The sequence below is a fragment of the Cherax quadricarinatus genome, unplaced genomic scaffold (genome assembly GCF_038502225.1).
Source record: "Cherax quadricarinatus isolate ZL_2023a unplaced genomic scaffold, ASM3850222v1 Contig4, whole genome shotgun sequence".
Classification (NCBI taxonomy): domain Eukaryota; kingdom Metazoa; phylum Arthropoda; class Malacostraca; order Decapoda; family Parastacidae; genus Cherax; species Cherax quadricarinatus.
The window spans coordinates 519736-536285 of NW_027195030.1; the positions used below are offsets into that span (position 1 = coordinate 519736).

Here is a 16550-nt window from a genome sequence, read left to right on the forward strand (position 1 = left end):
GAACTGCATTAGAGGTTAGAACAAGTTTCCAGAATTAGTTTCGTAAAATGAGGTTTCACTATACAGTACCAGAAAAAGTTTACCGAAGAAATTTTACAATTATAGTACAATATTTAATACATTCAATAAACAGCGAGAAGCTTTAGTAATACATTTTTAGCTTAAAAAAGTTGTTTATACAACATTCTGAAAACAATCCACAGTATGACACTACAATTAACAGTTTATGTCCAACAAATACAGCACTTACAGTAAATATAATGGTATGAAAAAAATAGACATTATTAAATATAAAAGCAGCCAAGACTCGCAGTGACTGCAATCATGCCGCCCCCAAAAATACAGTTTTGGACAACGGTGTGGAAGCAGAGCCAATAAATCACAAAGGATGGAGTTTCATTAGCATTGGAAACTGGCACTTTGTATACAATATTGTCTTCATCGACGGATTTGTTTTTTTACCCTCCCCAAGAGTACCCAGAAGAAAAGGTTGCGTACACCTACTGTTGAGTAATAATGCCATTCCAATTTACATATTTTTCAGTTATCCAAACAGGATATCTCCAAAATTTCAATCATGGTCAGTGGACTTTCCTTAGCTTTGTACACAGTATTTCAAATAGGAAGGATCAAGTAACACCACTCCTAATGCAGATATATTAAAGATACACTTAGTCTACACACAGCACAGATGGATTTCTACCTACCAAAAATGTAGGTCACGTTAGGTCCATCTGCTTGATAGAAGCCAACCCTATTAGGAAAATCACTGTAAATATAAATCTAACTCCATTAAACACTACATAATACACATTTCTAAAATATGTAGCAGCACGTCTAGTAGGCTCTGCAGTGCCTGAGACTAGGGGATCTTGTAATCCAGAGGTCATATGGTCAAAATTGAAGAGTTTACCAACAATTATTTAACCAAAATTCAGCACTTTATATGAAAATAAATTTTATTTAATAACCAATGATGAACAAATATCACAAAAACTGATAATTTTTGTTAGTACTGTGTATATTTTTTTTCTCAATACGTCAGCCATCTCCCACCAAGATAGGGTGACCCAAAAAAAGAAACACTTGTGTACAGACTTAAATAATGTCAAGGAGGAGGAGGAGGCTGAAGGAAGTGGAGATCTTGTATTTGAGAGCAATGTGTGATGTGAATAAATTAGAAGACAGTGTGAGGTTTTGAAAGGTAAAATTCCAAAGAGGAACTGAAATCCCCCCCCCCCCCTTTTCCCCCTCCATACTATTTTTGTAGCTCCCCCTCTATGACCATGGATATTAACAAAAATTCCAATTATCCTGTATGTAGGATAAAAACTCCTGTAGCCTTTGACCCTAAATGGAATAATTAACCCTTTCAGGGTCCAGACCCCTCAATCTGAAAAGTATCTACAGGGTCCAAGAATTAAAAAAAAATATATATATTTTATCTTATGAAATGGTAGAGAATCTTTCTCTGAAGCTAATAAAACAAAAAGTACAAAATTTGATGGAAAACTGACGAAATTACTCTCACAAATTTTACTGTGTCAGCGATGGTTATGCATCAGCGATTTTGCCCAATTTAAGTCCTATTTTAGGCCAATTACCTCGCCCCAGTCTACAAAATTCTTAGCTGTGTAGCTAGTATGTCTTCCATTTTATCAGTCGAGTACAAGAAATTGCCCAATCAACTATTTCAACTACCCAATCGATTAGAAATTGGTAATTTGGCCACTTACACACACATATCAAATTAGGGTCCAGAAAAAACAATGCAGGCATTCCTAGCACTAAAATGATATTACCTCTGTTCATCAGTTATGCTCCTAGGCTTTACACATGAATTCCATTTTGAATATTTATTCACAAAGAATATTAATTCACACAAAAAATAAAAGAATTACACTGTTATGCATTATTGTAATAATTGCATAAATGTCAGCACATTTGTGAACACATATTAGACTGACCAGTTGGATGCATATTGAACGACTGATGTGATTTGTTTACTCTGGCATATTGGCAAAAATCCAATATTTTCACTACTTTGAGCTCGATTTCAAGCTACTTCCAATCCTGAAACCAATCAAAATAATCCCTGTTTCTGTAATATATCTTCCATTCTATCAAATGATACCAAGAAACCAAGAATACAACCTTAAAAACCATCCAAAAATACACCGCACTTTTTTTTTTCCTCATTATGCTTTGCATGGGGCAGGATTATTTTTATATGGTGCACACTTACTGCATCAGCCCATTCTCTCATAGCTAGGCCCAAATTTACCATTCACAGCTTATCTGAGTGAGCTAAGCTCAATGGCATAGAACTATGGCATGGACCCTGGTCAAAGCCACAGAACTATGGCACAGACCCTGAGAGGGTTAACCCTTTCACTGTCACATCCCTTGAAATTAAAAAAAATCTGAAATGGTAAAAAATCTTTTTCTATAGGTAATAACAAAAAATTTGAATTTTGATGTAAAACTTATGAAATTACACAGGTGCAAAAGTTGGAGGTTGGGGAGCACTTTCCACAATTGCTATATCATCCACTCTGAGGCCTATTTCAGGCAAATTCTGCTGCTCAAACCAATCCCAATTCCTGGCTATTTCACTTGCATGCCTTCTGTTTTATCAACTGAGCACAAGTAATTGCCCATTTAACTATTGGAACTACCTTGTCAACTGAGCACAAGTAACTACCCAATCAACTATTGGAACTATCTTTTAAGTCAGTAATTTGACCAACTTTACACAAAATTCAACAAAACTCCAATTTAAAAACAGAGTCCAAAATAAAACTGTTAGCATTTCAGTCACTAAGGCACCCTTTCCTCTCTTTACTAATCATGTTTCTAGGCCTAACTCATGTAACACTTGCCCTCCATTTTTAATCCATCACAAAACTTAGATGTTTTATCCTATTTCTTGGCTAATATAACCAATAATAATAGGCCATGGTTTAGGCCATCCAAATAAATGAAGCAGGTCTAGTAAACACCCATAAAACAGACCAGAAAGGGAGATGTGATGGAGCTCTTACCCTTCCTTAGAACAATCCCAAAAAATCAAATGTCTCCCTATTTCTGGCCTGAAACTGACAAAGATCATCTCCATTTCACTAGTGTGTCTTTGGGTCTATCAAATGATACCAATAAATGTCCAATAAAAACCATAAAAACCACTCTTAAGAAAAAAGCCTCTAAAGTAGGTATTTTAACCCAAACACAGAATAAGAGGTTCACTATTCCCATCACGCACTGCATTGGGCAGGATTTTTTTTTATATTTTGCACTCACACTGCGCAGACCCATTCTCTCATGTCTAGGCCAAAATTTACCGATGACAGAATGTTGGAGAGGTGCTATGATTAAGACATAGATCTACATATGCAATATTAGCCTTACTGACTTATATCTATGTGGAAAAACAGTGAAAAGGTTAATGATATCCTTATAGCCTTACCTAGGTCTTCCCTCTCAGACTGACAGATTTCACTGCTATGTATTAAATATGACAGGGAAATGCATGATGGAATATGAAAAGGAAACATGGCTAGCTGATGTTTCCACCATGTAACTGTTATAAAGAATAGGATAGCAGCACATTGCTGATATATCCAATTTCTACTAAAAAATAAATCAGTGGGCAGAGATGTTGATGTGGTATTCGTACTGAGAGAGGATGGAACAGAAAAAGATGTCCATGAGTATTTATAAATCCAGGATGGAAAGAAGAAGTAGGTGTCATCCAAAAAAGGGCTAAAGGGAGAAAGAATGTAAAGGAAATCTTAAGTGGAAATGGCTTGAGCATTCAAGAAGCATGTGTAAGCATGATAAATCAGAGTGGATTATTATTATTATAATCAAAAAGAAGCACTAAACCACAAGAGCTAAATCAGAGTGGAGACAAGTGGTTTGTGAGATTTGACATGCCACTGAGTGTGAGAAAGGTAATATCTCTGAAAAGATTCAGGAAAACCGGTTAACAAAAAATCCTAACAGGTCATCGAAAAATTAAGACCTGTGCCAGGACACTGTCCAGGGAAATATTACAAGAAGAAAAACAGATTAGTTGAACCTGAGTTCTGAAGGTGGTAAGCACAATGCCTGTACTCTGAATAACAGATGAGGATACATACTGTAAACATATATTATTTTAACATATTTTCCCACCAAGACTGAGTGACCAAAACAAAAACACATTCACAACCATTTTTTGTTTCTAGCTGTTAAATTTACAAGTGCATGGAAATCACAATTAAAACAGTTCAGAGTTCAAAGAAAAAATTACACTAAAAGAGTGAAAAATCTAAAAATGCCCTCGTTGGCTGAAACAGAAAAAAAAGACAAATATATAAGCCATAAAAAAAGATATAAAAAAGTAGGTTAATAAAAGGCTCTTTTAACTTTTAACAGGGAGAACAAGTAGCCACAGCTGTAGACTGACAAAGTATCTTTCAGACATATTAAATTTTTCTGGAAGGGAAGAGTAGTGAGACAATGGAATGAATTTAAAGAGATAGCAAGTGCTACCACCCTTGGAAATTTAAATATCTATAGATTTAATTGCTATACACAGGGCACCATGAGCATAAAATCTCTTGTGGTTACAAAATAATTACAAATCCATAATTACATCTTTGAAAGTATAGGCACTGTACTTCCCACCTTCAGAACTTGAGTCCACTTAACTGGTTTTCCCTGACTTCCTTCATAGAGATAACCTTACTCACACTCCAATAGCAACCCAAAAAATTTAAGGTATATTTTTTATGGCAGGATTCAAATAATTGTTTAATCTCAAAAATTCATAATGGTGGCAATCTCTTTAATACTGACAATACGGCCAAATAAATCTAAAAACTTATTAAAGTATATCCTGTTATGTTATTATTATCTTAAAAACTGGCAATTTTATCATTGGTTGTTATAACCATAAGGCAAAATATTTCAACTCTGAATTTTAAGGACACCCTTAAAATGCTTTTTGACATTCCTGAATGACCTGGGATCATATTCCCAGAATTACCTCAGTTGTACATTAGAAGTAAAAATCTATGTAACATAACAAGCATTTATACAATAATGTGTGTTTTATACAAACTGAATATTGGGATTAAATGTTATATGAAAACATGTGTGCAGAATTCTTCATCCAAAATTAAGGAGTAGAAAACCTTTTATCATCGTATATTTGTTGCATAAGTATTATTTTGTCTATACCATGTGGCAACAAAGACAATTTGTTAGTTGAATACTAAAAGGTTCTGCATACACTCTCATAATTTGAATGTTCAACCATTTAAGCATTTATATAAGCAAAAAAGACTATGACATAAGCAGCTCATACACAAGCTTAATTTCTGCAGTAAATATCATTAACAGCAGTAAAAAAATATTTTTTTTTTCTGAAAAGATGGTCTTTTTATCTCAATGGCAAGCTCTGGATTACTTTTATTTTTGGAGTTATCATACTGACTAATGAGTATTAACTGCATTAAAAAAAATCAAGGTTCAACATAGATGATGAAAAAACAAGGATGTGAAAATAAAGCCATCATAACATTTTGAAGCATGAAAAACTTTTCTCCAGAAGTTTCCATGAATTGCTGATAGGAATAAAAATCTGTCTGTATAACTTGTGTCATACCAGTACTGTAATAGACTCTTCAACCACTTTTTGTTTTTTTTGTCCAGCAAATATTATTACATCCATCTACATGCACACTTGGGCTCGCTCCAGCATCTGCTTCACATATTAAGACCACAGCACTATCTGGTACAGCCTGGTGAGGAACAAATGCAAAGGAGGTAACAGACACTGAGGTTTATGGAACCCTCCACAGAATGTAGTTTTTAATTCTTCAGAATGTTATATTCAGTACACAGGCTCTATGCATTATTAACCCTTAAATAATCCAAACGTATATATAGGTTTACCTGCGCAGCACCCCAAATATTTTGAGAAAAAACAATCGGTTTTTTATAGGAAAAAAGAGCATGTGGTACTCAGGCATCCCAAATTTTTTTCATATGGCGCACACTCATTCTCTCATGTCTAGGCAACTCAGGCCTATTGTGCCAATGTTGAATAAATGACAAACAAAACTTATACATACGTTTGGGGCACTACGTGAGAGAACGCATATATACATTTGGACCGTTTAAGAGTTAATAAGAACCCTCCACAGAGAGTAGCTTTTAATTCTTCAAAACATTATACTTAGTATTCATTTCTATGAATTACTAATAGGAACCCTACCATCAGCATCCATAACCATTGCAGAGGCAGTCAAATTCTTAACAAGGATTCTCAGCCAACTGTGACAAGAAAAAACTCTTGACCTGTGACATTGGCAATATATATCAAATGCTGAATACATATATGTGGATGCAATCAGAAGATCTCTCAGTAAGACCCTGGGCAAAATGCATCATTCAGAGGTAGGGGATTTTGCTTAAGATTATCTCATGGTAACCAGAAAAATCCTGAATATTGCGCTTTTTCACTTGCTGGATGAAAAAGTTTTCCAAGAGTCTATTACTAGTGGTCTACAAATTATACAGGTTGCTATTCCTATTAGTGATTATTGGAACCTGAATACAGAAATATATAAATATACATTATGTACCGTACAAGTGAGATAATTTGTGAAATATGATTAATCATTTAACTGTAGCCTCTTTAATGACCAACTCCTGTAACATTGCATGGAGTTATGATTCATTCAGGCTAAAATTTTGCCAACTGCAAGAAAACACTAAACTGACTGCTAACTTAAGCTTTTGCTACCTGTGATGACTGCCTCCTCTGCTAAAACCAGAAGTTCCATCAGGGCCTTTTGGAAACCTTACAACCTCAACATTATTCTGGGGTTCCCTCTGAATGTTAACCATATGATTTCCAGGAGAACTTCTGAAAATTAAAAGAATATTTTGGTGAAAGAAGTGAAAGAAAAGGAAAATTTGTGGTGAAAAATATTTTTTTTTCAACAAGTCGGCCGTCTCCCACCGAGGCAGGGTGACCCAAAAAGAAAATCCCCAAAAAGAAAATACTTTCATCATCATTCAAGACTTTCACCTCACTCATACATAATCACTGTTTTTGCAGAAGTGCCAAGATACAACAGTTTAGAAGCACATATAAAGATTAAGAATCTTGGTGGAGGCTGCCACAACCTGGCCAGTACGACTATAACATATCCCTCCAAACTGCCAATATCCCAAATCCCTCCTTTAAAGTTCAGGCATTGTACTTCCCATTTCCAGTACTCAAGTCTGGCTATATAAAAATAACCAGAATATAAAAATATTTTTACGAAGTATTAAATATCCCATTAACTTTAACTAATGCATATGTTTGACAACTCACTGTTCATAAATTTATCTTACCCAGTTAACATTGGTTCTTCCACAGACTTGGAAGAGGATCCCATGATACGCAATCGTGCAGCAGCGTAATCTGCTTCTCTCTGAATGATAAATGAAAAGATATCAGTGAAATAAATACTACAATAACCAGAAATCACAAATAAAGAAACAATATTAAATAAACAAGTGGATAAATTCAAAAGATAACCCTAGACGGTGGTGGTGATAGTGGTAGTGACGGTGGTGGTGACAGTGGTGGTGGTGGTGACGGTGGTGGTGATGGTGACAATGGTGGTGGCGGTGGCAGAGACAGTGGTGGTGATGGTGGTGGTGATGGTGGTGGTGGTGACAGTGGTGGTGGTGATGGTGGTGGTGGTGACAGTGATGGTGGTGGTGATGGTGACGATGGTGGTGATGGTGACGATGGTGGTGATGGTGACGATGATGATGGTGGTGGTGGTGGTGGTGGTGGTGGTGGTGATGGTGGTGGTAACAATGATGGTGGTGGTGGTGGTGATGGTGGTGGTAACAATGATGGTGGTGGTGATGATGATGATGACACTGATGGTGGTAGTGATGATGATGACTGATGATGATATCCTATGGAAAAACTGATCCTCAGAGGATACTACAAAACTGTTCTTTGCAAACAGCATGGTAGAACAATAGAACAATTTACAGGACAAGGTTGGCAAGTGCTAAAACCACTAGAACATCTAAAAATATTCCAACTGATTAGACACTAAAGATGGGATACCACAAGCTTTGCTTCTGAGGCTACATATATGTAATCACTAACAGGCTAAAATGAACCAAATGTAGCATCCATCACACCATCATGTGTCAACATGAAAAAAATAAATGCAAATATTTGCTTAATAATTATTAATTTGTCAGAAAATATGCCAGTACGTACTTATTGGATATTACCTATTTAAAATCAACTGATTCTGACCATACCTGCTCTAAAGATTTTTGTTGTATTGGCTTTGGTTTATTTTCTTCAGAACTTCCTGCATCACCAAGTATTCTCAATCTTGCTTCTGCATATTCCTGCTGTCTCTGTAATGTACTTGCATTAATTAGTAAATGATTTACAAATTAATATTGAAGAAAAAAAAAAGGCACAATATCAGGACTGGAACAATACACAAATAATCCACACAGGAGAAACTTAAAATGTCTTGGTCCAACTTGGATCATTAACTAGTCACACTAACACACAAAGGTAAGGGAGCCAGTATATACATACAAGAAGAGGGCAGGAAACGAAACGTCATTGTAAGTCTTTCTCCTATGTGCAGGTTATTTGTGAATTAATATTAGCTTGCCTTGCTTTATTATCCTTTCAATTTATGTATCTATCCATTATCTTCAGTTCCAGTCCCATAGCACATGGAAGGAATCAGTTATAATGTATAGAAATCTACATCTTAAGTAACTGATTGTTCATCAATTTACTGAGAGCCAAAATGAGCAAATTAATTCTTAGAAAATTGCTTGATAAAATTATACTGCCCAAATATGTTACTCTATGAACAGTAGAAAACTAACACACAGCCGCATAAACTCAAAGCCACCTCTAATTAAATCCTGTACTTGAAGAAAAATCTATAGTACCTGCTCGAGTGTTTTTACAGGTTGCTTCTGCTTAATGTTAATCAACCCATTAGGAGATGTATCAGATTTCTCTTGCGGTCTTCTTAAAATCATGATCTTCGGTTCTTGTGTCATAAAAGGGGTGCGTGAGGTGTCCTCACAGGTAACAACGTGAGTCCTGTATGAGTCAGAGTAATTTGTAAGCAAAAGAAAGAAAGGAAATGGCAGAGTAATGTGTTTTAATTAGATTTTTTTTAAAAAATCTAACAAAAGCACTGAACTGAAAGTATATTTTTAACTACCATTAACAAGGCTTTATGTGAACACATGACCCTTCAAGAACAGCTCTTGACCCAAGGAACTGGACATGATCTCCCTTTCATTGGATCAAATTTGATCTCCTATTATCTCAGGAGCTGAATGACCCCTGCAGGTTTAACCCTCCAAATGTAATAATGAAATATGATCCTCTGAAGAATCAAAGATGACCATACAGCATATCACAAATACAGATATTGAGAATTTATTAAAATATATGATAAGCAAAAAGGGCACTTTGTAAGAATGGAAATAAAGTTCTTTGCACACTCCACAATAAGGTGGCAATGAATGTAAAATAACTACAGTTGTTCTGTACATTTAACAGTGATCAGGAACTACTGGTGCTGCACAGTATTCTCTCATTTACTACTTTTAATAGCCATATCTCACACTTATCAAATTTAAAACCTGTTAAGTATACACTTTGTCCACTTCTAGATATTCATCAGGGAAGGTTCAATTATTATTATACTTTTAGCCAAGCACTAAACCCGTAAGAGTCATACAGTGCTAAGGAAGGTTCAAGCAGATGCTTTTCTCTGACCTTTCCAGCCCAATGTGTCCACCTTCCGATCGTGAGGTGTACCGCAAATACAAGACCCTTCATTCTGGTAATAGAGTTAGCCTATTAGGTTTCAACAGTGACACTTTAATTTATGTAGTTAGTACAAAAAATCCTCAAATTACAAAAGTTGCATCCCTGGTGTTTCAACAAGCAGTTTTCCTATAAAAAAAATATGACAAAAAGGATGGTTAAACTGCAAGAATGTTCATACTATGTATAGGCAGATGCAAAAATTAATTACATTTTTAAGTGACCTGTAAGTGCTTATAAGCATCAGTTGGGGCATTAGCAAGTTGAGAACCTCTTGTACTTTCTCTTTATTGGAATCATTCACTGACAAGAGAGGCAGAGATCTAGCCATTTAAGGTTCACATTTTTTCAAGCTCTTTCTTGTCTAGATCTAGCCACTTAAGGCTCACATTTGTTCAAGCTCTTTTTCTAGATCTAACCACTTAAGGTCCACATTTGTTTAGGTTCTTTCTTTTTCTAATACTATTTTTACTTGATTATAAGAGTTTTGTAATTATAGACCTTGCTTGATTACTGTTTCCCAACATCTTCATTCTTAACCCGTAAACGGTCCAAACGTATATATACGTTTTTTCAACATTTGAAAGTATGTAAAAAAAGTAGATCTTTTTTTTTTTTTTACATTTGAAAATGTGTAAAAAAAACTTTGATCTACTTTTTTTTTGTTACATTTGAAAATATGTAAAAAAAGTAGATCTACTTTTGGAGCACTACGCATATGAACGTAGATCTGCTTGGACCGTTTATGGGTTAAGATTGAATTTGGTCAATGGTGTTTTTTTATGGAGGAGTCATATCAAGTCTCAAGGGATGACAGCACAGGTTCAGCAAATATTCTGGAAGATGGATGAGCTTGTGTAGAGTCAAACAACCCACATTACTGTTGTTCCTTCCTACTATGGCCGGTATCCTTACAGCCTGATTCAGGAGAAATAAAAATGATGACTGATGTTTTTTATTACATACATCAGTTAAGCTGTTTTCTTATATTAGGGTGACTTAATATCATTATTATATTCTTGGGAAATACAGAGTCTGTAGAAAGCATACAGTGCCTGGGAAACAGAAGGTAATCAGGTTTGATCAAAGGGCAGGGAGGGTAGCTTTAATTCTCTGAATCAAGAGAGCCCCTCATCAGCATCAAGGTATTTCTCCTTGAAGGGACAATGCGTGTAGTTAATCATAAATGGCTCATCAGAATCCTACTATACACCAGTATTTTCTTTAGCTAAATTTTCCACTTTTAAGTTAACCCACTCACAGCCCAGATAGGGGCAAAACTCATATTAATACTTACAATTGTAAATTAATAAAAACAATCATGCTTTATGTGACTTCACTATTGCGTAATGTTTAATTTCCATTAGTAATTCAATATATATGCAATACACATTCATCGTATGCAACCAGTAAGGTTCGCAAAGCACATTAAAGATTGTGTGAAATTAAGTGTTACTGCATGACTGAGCCTAGTTCAACTACCATGGGCTTGGAATACGTTAACAGCATAAAACGAGGGATACGAACACGAAAAACTTGTAAATAAATACTTACGAGTGCATTGTTGACTCTAATTGAGAGTTTTTTATTGCCAATTTTTCTAAACGTTCTTCTAACACAGCCTGAAAATTATAGAAACGTATATACCATATATTCATATTTATGATATATAATTCTGGATTTGTCAGTTAAAAATAGGAGAGGAGAGTTATTAAATGGAGAGTTAGAGGTATTGGGAAGATGGAAGGAATATTTTGAGGAATTGTTAAATGTTGATGAAGATAGGGAAGCTGTGATTTCGTGTATAGGGCAAGGAGGAATAACATCTTGTAGGAGTGAGGAAGAGCCAGTTGTGAGTGTGGGGGAAGTTCGTGAGGCAGTAGGTAAAATGAAAGGGGGTAAGGCAGCCGGGATTGATGGGATAAAGATAGAAATGTTAAAAGCAGGTGGGGATATAGTTTTGGAGTGGTTGGTGCAATTATTTAATAAATGTATGGAAGAGGGTAAGGTACCTAGGGATTGGCAGAGAGCATGCATAGTTCCTTTGTATAAAGGCAAAGGGGATAAAAGAGAGTGCAAAAATTATAGGGGGATAAGTCTGTTGAGTGTACCTGGTAAAGTGTATGGTAGAGTTATAATTGAAAGAATTAAGAGTAAGACGGAGAATAGGATAGCAGATGAACAAGGAGGCTTTAGGAAAGGTAGGGGATGTGTGGACCAGGTATTTACAGTGAAACATATAAGTGAACAGTATTTAGATAAGGCTAAAGAGGTCTTTGTGGCATTTATGGATTTGGAAAAGGCGTATGACAGGGTGGATAGGGGGGCAATGTGGCAGATGTTGCAAGTGTATGGTGTAGGAGGTAGGTTACTGAAAGCAGTGAAGAGTTTTTACGAGGATAGTGAGGCTCAAGTTAGAGTATGTAGGAAAGAGGGAAATTTTTTCCCAGTAAAAGTAGGCCTTAGACAAGGATGTGTGATGTCACCGTGGTTGTTTAATATATTTATAGATGGGGTTGTAAGAGAAGTAAATGCGAGGGTCTTGGCAAGAGGCGTGGAGTTAAAAGATAAAGAATCACACACAAAGTGGGAGTTGTCACAGCTGCTCTTTGCTGACGACACTGTGCTCTTGGGAGATTCTGAAGAGAAGTTGCAGAGATTGGTGGATGAATTTGGTAGGGTGTGCAAAAGAAGAAAATTAAAGGTGAATACAGGAAAGAGTAAGGTTATGAGGATAACAAAAAGATTAGGTGATGAAAGATTGAATATCAGATTGGAGGGAGAGAGTATGGAGGAGGTGAACGTATTCAGATATTTGGGAGTGGACGTGTCAGCGGATGGGTCTATGAAAGATGAGGTGAATCATAGAATTGATGAGGGAAAAAGAGTGAGTGGTGCACTTAGGAGTCTGTGGAGACAAAGAACTTTGTCCTTGGAGGCAAAGAGGGGAATGTATGAGAGTATAGTTTTACCAACGCTCTTATATGGGTGTGAAGCGTGGGTGATGAATGTTGCAGCGAGGAGAAGGCTGGAGGCAGTGGAGATGTCATGTCTGAGGGCAATGTGTGGTGTGAATATAATGCAGAGAATTCGTAGTTTGGAAGTTAGGAGGAGGTGCGGGATTACCAAAACTGTTGTCCAGAGGGCTGAGGAAGGGTTGTTGAGGTGGTTCGGACATGTAGAGAGAATGGAGCGAAACAGAATGACTTCAAGAGTGTATCAGTCTGTAGTGGAAGGAAGGCGGGGTAGGGGTCGGCCTAGGAAGGGTTGGAGGGAGGGGGTAAAGGAGGTTTTGTGTGCGAGGGGCTTGGACTTCCAGCAGGCATGCGTGAGCGTGTTTGATAGGAGTGAATGGAGACAAATGGTTTTTAATACTTGACGTGCTGTTGGAGTGTGAGCAAAGTAACATTTATGAAGGGATTCAGGGAAACCGGCAGGCCGGACTTGAGTCCTGGAGATGGGAAGTACAGTGCCTGCACTCTGAAGGAGGGGTGTTAATGTTGCAGTTTAAAAACTGTAGTGTAAAGCACCCTTCTGGCAAGACAGTGATGGAGTGAATGATGGTGAAAGTTTTTCTTTTTCGGGCCACCCTGCCTTGGTGGGAATCGGCCGGTGTGATAATAAAAAAAAAAAAAAAATAATTATTACTACATAAAAGTTCTTAACTACTGTACATATGTCTCAGGCAAAATAGTTTTCTACATCTCTGATGCCTTAAATTATCTAAGAACTTTTCGTTTCCTTTATATTATGTATATTTATAGGAAGTGTTTAACCCATAAGGGTTATACAGTACCTGGGAAAGGGGGCAATCAGGTTTGATCAAAGTAGAAAACAGCTCCAACTGTTAGGATCAAGAACTCTTCACTAGCATCAAAAGCCAAAACTTTCCCCCATATGCTTCTGTGAACTCCTACCATATAATAATGACTTAACAAATAAAATTATCTAAAGAAGTTGCTTCCATTCCCAGGGGTTACATTCCTGTCTCTGGTCTCTCTTCTCCAGTTCCAACTTTTATTACTCTAAACTTATTGAAATTAAACTTAAGGAGCCACTTTGTGGAACCATTCCTGCAGTTAGTCTGGGCCCTCATGTATTCTCCTGAAATCCTCTTTTATCTGTAACATATGCATGATTTTTGCATTATCCACAGATAGGATTAGATCCTCATCAGCAGGTCTTTAGCATACACAAGGGACAGTATAGGTCCTAAAGCTCCTTCCCTCAATTTCACTCATTGTCAGTTATTTGCATATTCCTTGATCAATGCTTGTCACTCATATTTTATATTTATATTTATACATACATATATACATACATTACATACATACATATATACATACATTACTTACATACATATATACATACATTACATACATACATATATACATACATTACATATATACATACATTACATATATACATACATTACATATATACATACATTACATATATACATACACACATATATTACATACAACCATGATCCTGACTGATTTCTACTGTATCTTACAGTTAGATTTTCAATAATAAGATATAAAAAGACCCCCAATGAAACTATGTCACATTGACAGACTTTTTGGGGGTTATCCTAAGTAATTTACAAATGGGACTCTCTATATAGTAGTATGTCATTGACATCAGCTAGGCATGTATATCTTGCACACATACTTGTAGAAATAAACTATTATTATTATTATCATTATTATTATTATTATATTACTATGTATGATAAGAGTAGTGAGGAGCTTACTACTATTATGTGCGGGTTATTTGTGTATTGTTCTAGTCACGGTATTATGTCTTTTTTTGTTATTTATAATAGTAGTCATATTCACCTAAATTTGTGTAACTGTATTTGTGTGTACCCCTGCCTAAATAAACTTATTTATATACACATATATACAATATGTAAATAAGTTTATATTTAGGCTTTGCATTATTATTATTACTGTTACAATCAAAACTAAGCACTAAATACACAAGGGTCATATAATTGTATGCTTTGCATATATAACACACTTTCATTTTTTTACAATAGTGTGGAGGGCACACAGGCTGGCCGCTAGTAGTGCAGCTGTCTTGCAATTACCAGATGAAGGATTAAGCCTCCACCTCTTTGTGGTAAATGATCCAAGCAGGCTTGACACTTCATGTAAATAAATATATATGTAAATACATATATATGTAAATGCATATATATAAATAAATATATGTTGTGTGCACATAAAATACAAATTTATTTCAACATGATACACTGTTTATACAGAAATAGGTAAGTAAAGTAAGTAAGGAACGTAAACTAAAATAAAGTAAGTAAATAAGTAAGTTTATTCAGGTATAGGTACACATAAATTATCATACATAGGTGCATGTGTAGACTACCTAGGATAACACTTGAGTGCAAGTTGAAAGCCCAAGGTTATGCAGAGCATAGTAAATTATTATTACACAGTTCATACAGATGAGTTATTTAGTTTTAACTTTTAAGGTTTAAATATTACAAGGACCCCAATGGAAACAGACTTGTCAGACTTTTTTTGGGGTTACCCTAGGAAATTTACACCATGTATGATAATTGTATTTATATGTACCTGTGCTTAAGAAACTTACTTAAGCGCTAAACCCACAAAGGTCAACGCAACAGTAGTAAAAACGCGACTTGACTTCCATATCTGCCTCAACAACTGCCAGATGAACCATTTGCCATATAACCCCTAGAATGTTGCAGATTAAGGCAAGAACTAATTGGAAACACTTTTACCGCCAGTAATAACTTCTCCTGACGACACAAAAGAGAACATTTGTCAAACATCTGGTGCCAAAAAACCCGACCCCTGGATGCAGGCACTCCAAGAAGGGACGTGCCATGCTCCTATTTAACCGCTTTCCACAGCAACTAACACCTTAGTGGCACCTCTGAGTGCCTGGCATGTAGCCAAACATGCAGAGGGACAGTGACAACCAGTCGACTGGTTGTGACTGTAAAGAGATGGCGGAAAATCCAACACGGGAGATGGTGTACCTCCCTCTACAGTCAGTCAGTCAAGACTACTGTGCTCCCTGAGGCTCTCCACCAGCGAGCTTCCCTTCAATTATTATTATTATAATCAAGGGGAAGCGCTAAACCCGGAGGATTATACAGCGCCTGGGAGGATGGGGTGTGGAAGGCATTCAGGCTTAATTCGGGGAACTGGAGCACAGATCCAATTTCCTAAATCAAGAGCCCCTCACCAACATCAAGGAACCTTCCTTGAGGGGGCTTCCCTTCAAAACAGCGACAACTGCCGCACATTTCGCCCCTTGTCGCATATGTCTCCCGGGAATTGGCCTCCCGTTAGCCAATTTACCGAGTTTTCATCGATATCCTCCCAGTTGTCGAGAAGGTCATCATCCTGCTCGGCGGCCATTGTTGTTGTTTTTGATGCTTAACAAAGACGACGCGACCTGCGAACTTTACTTATTACTTAATTAAATAACTAAGTAAGTAAGTTTATTCAGGTATACAAAATACAGTTATATACTATCAGGCGAAGTGACTTATTTCCATTGGGGTCCTTTTAATACCTTATTATTATAATATAAAGGAGATAATATCTTATTATTCTAATTAAGTTTGTTTAGGTGCTGGTGCACATAATTACAATTATTATACGTG

At 36.3% G+C, this 16550-nt stretch overlaps 1 protein-coding gene across 4 annotated transcripts; it reads right to left on the reverse strand.

Moving 5' to 3' along the window:
• Positions 1-417: 417 nt before the first annotated feature.
• LOC128699349 (SUZ RNA-binding domain-containing) lies at positions 418-16345 on the reverse strand. 4 transcript variants are annotated; one of them, XM_053792003.2, is made up of 7 exons: positions 16243-16345; positions 11444-11511; positions 8995-9151; positions 8335-8436; positions 7396-7475; positions 6797-6919; positions 418-754 (listed from the first exon to the last, which is right to left on the reverse strand). In XM_053792003.2, exons 1-7 carry the CDS (start codon positions 16300-16302, stop codon positions 700-702), a joined length of 645 nt encoding a protein of 214 aa, XP_053647978.1. In that variant the 5' UTR covers positions 16303-16345; the 3' UTR covers positions 418-699. The 4 variants fall into 4 exon arrangements, with proteins under 4 accessions (XP_053647978.1, XP_053647982.1, XP_053647981.1 ...); XM_053792007.2 differs by lacking the exon at positions 16243-16345 and adding an exon at positions 15918-15973; XM_053792006.2 differs by lacking the exon at positions 16243-16345 and adding an exon at positions 15506-15780.
• Positions 16346-16550: the final 205 nt, after the last annotated feature.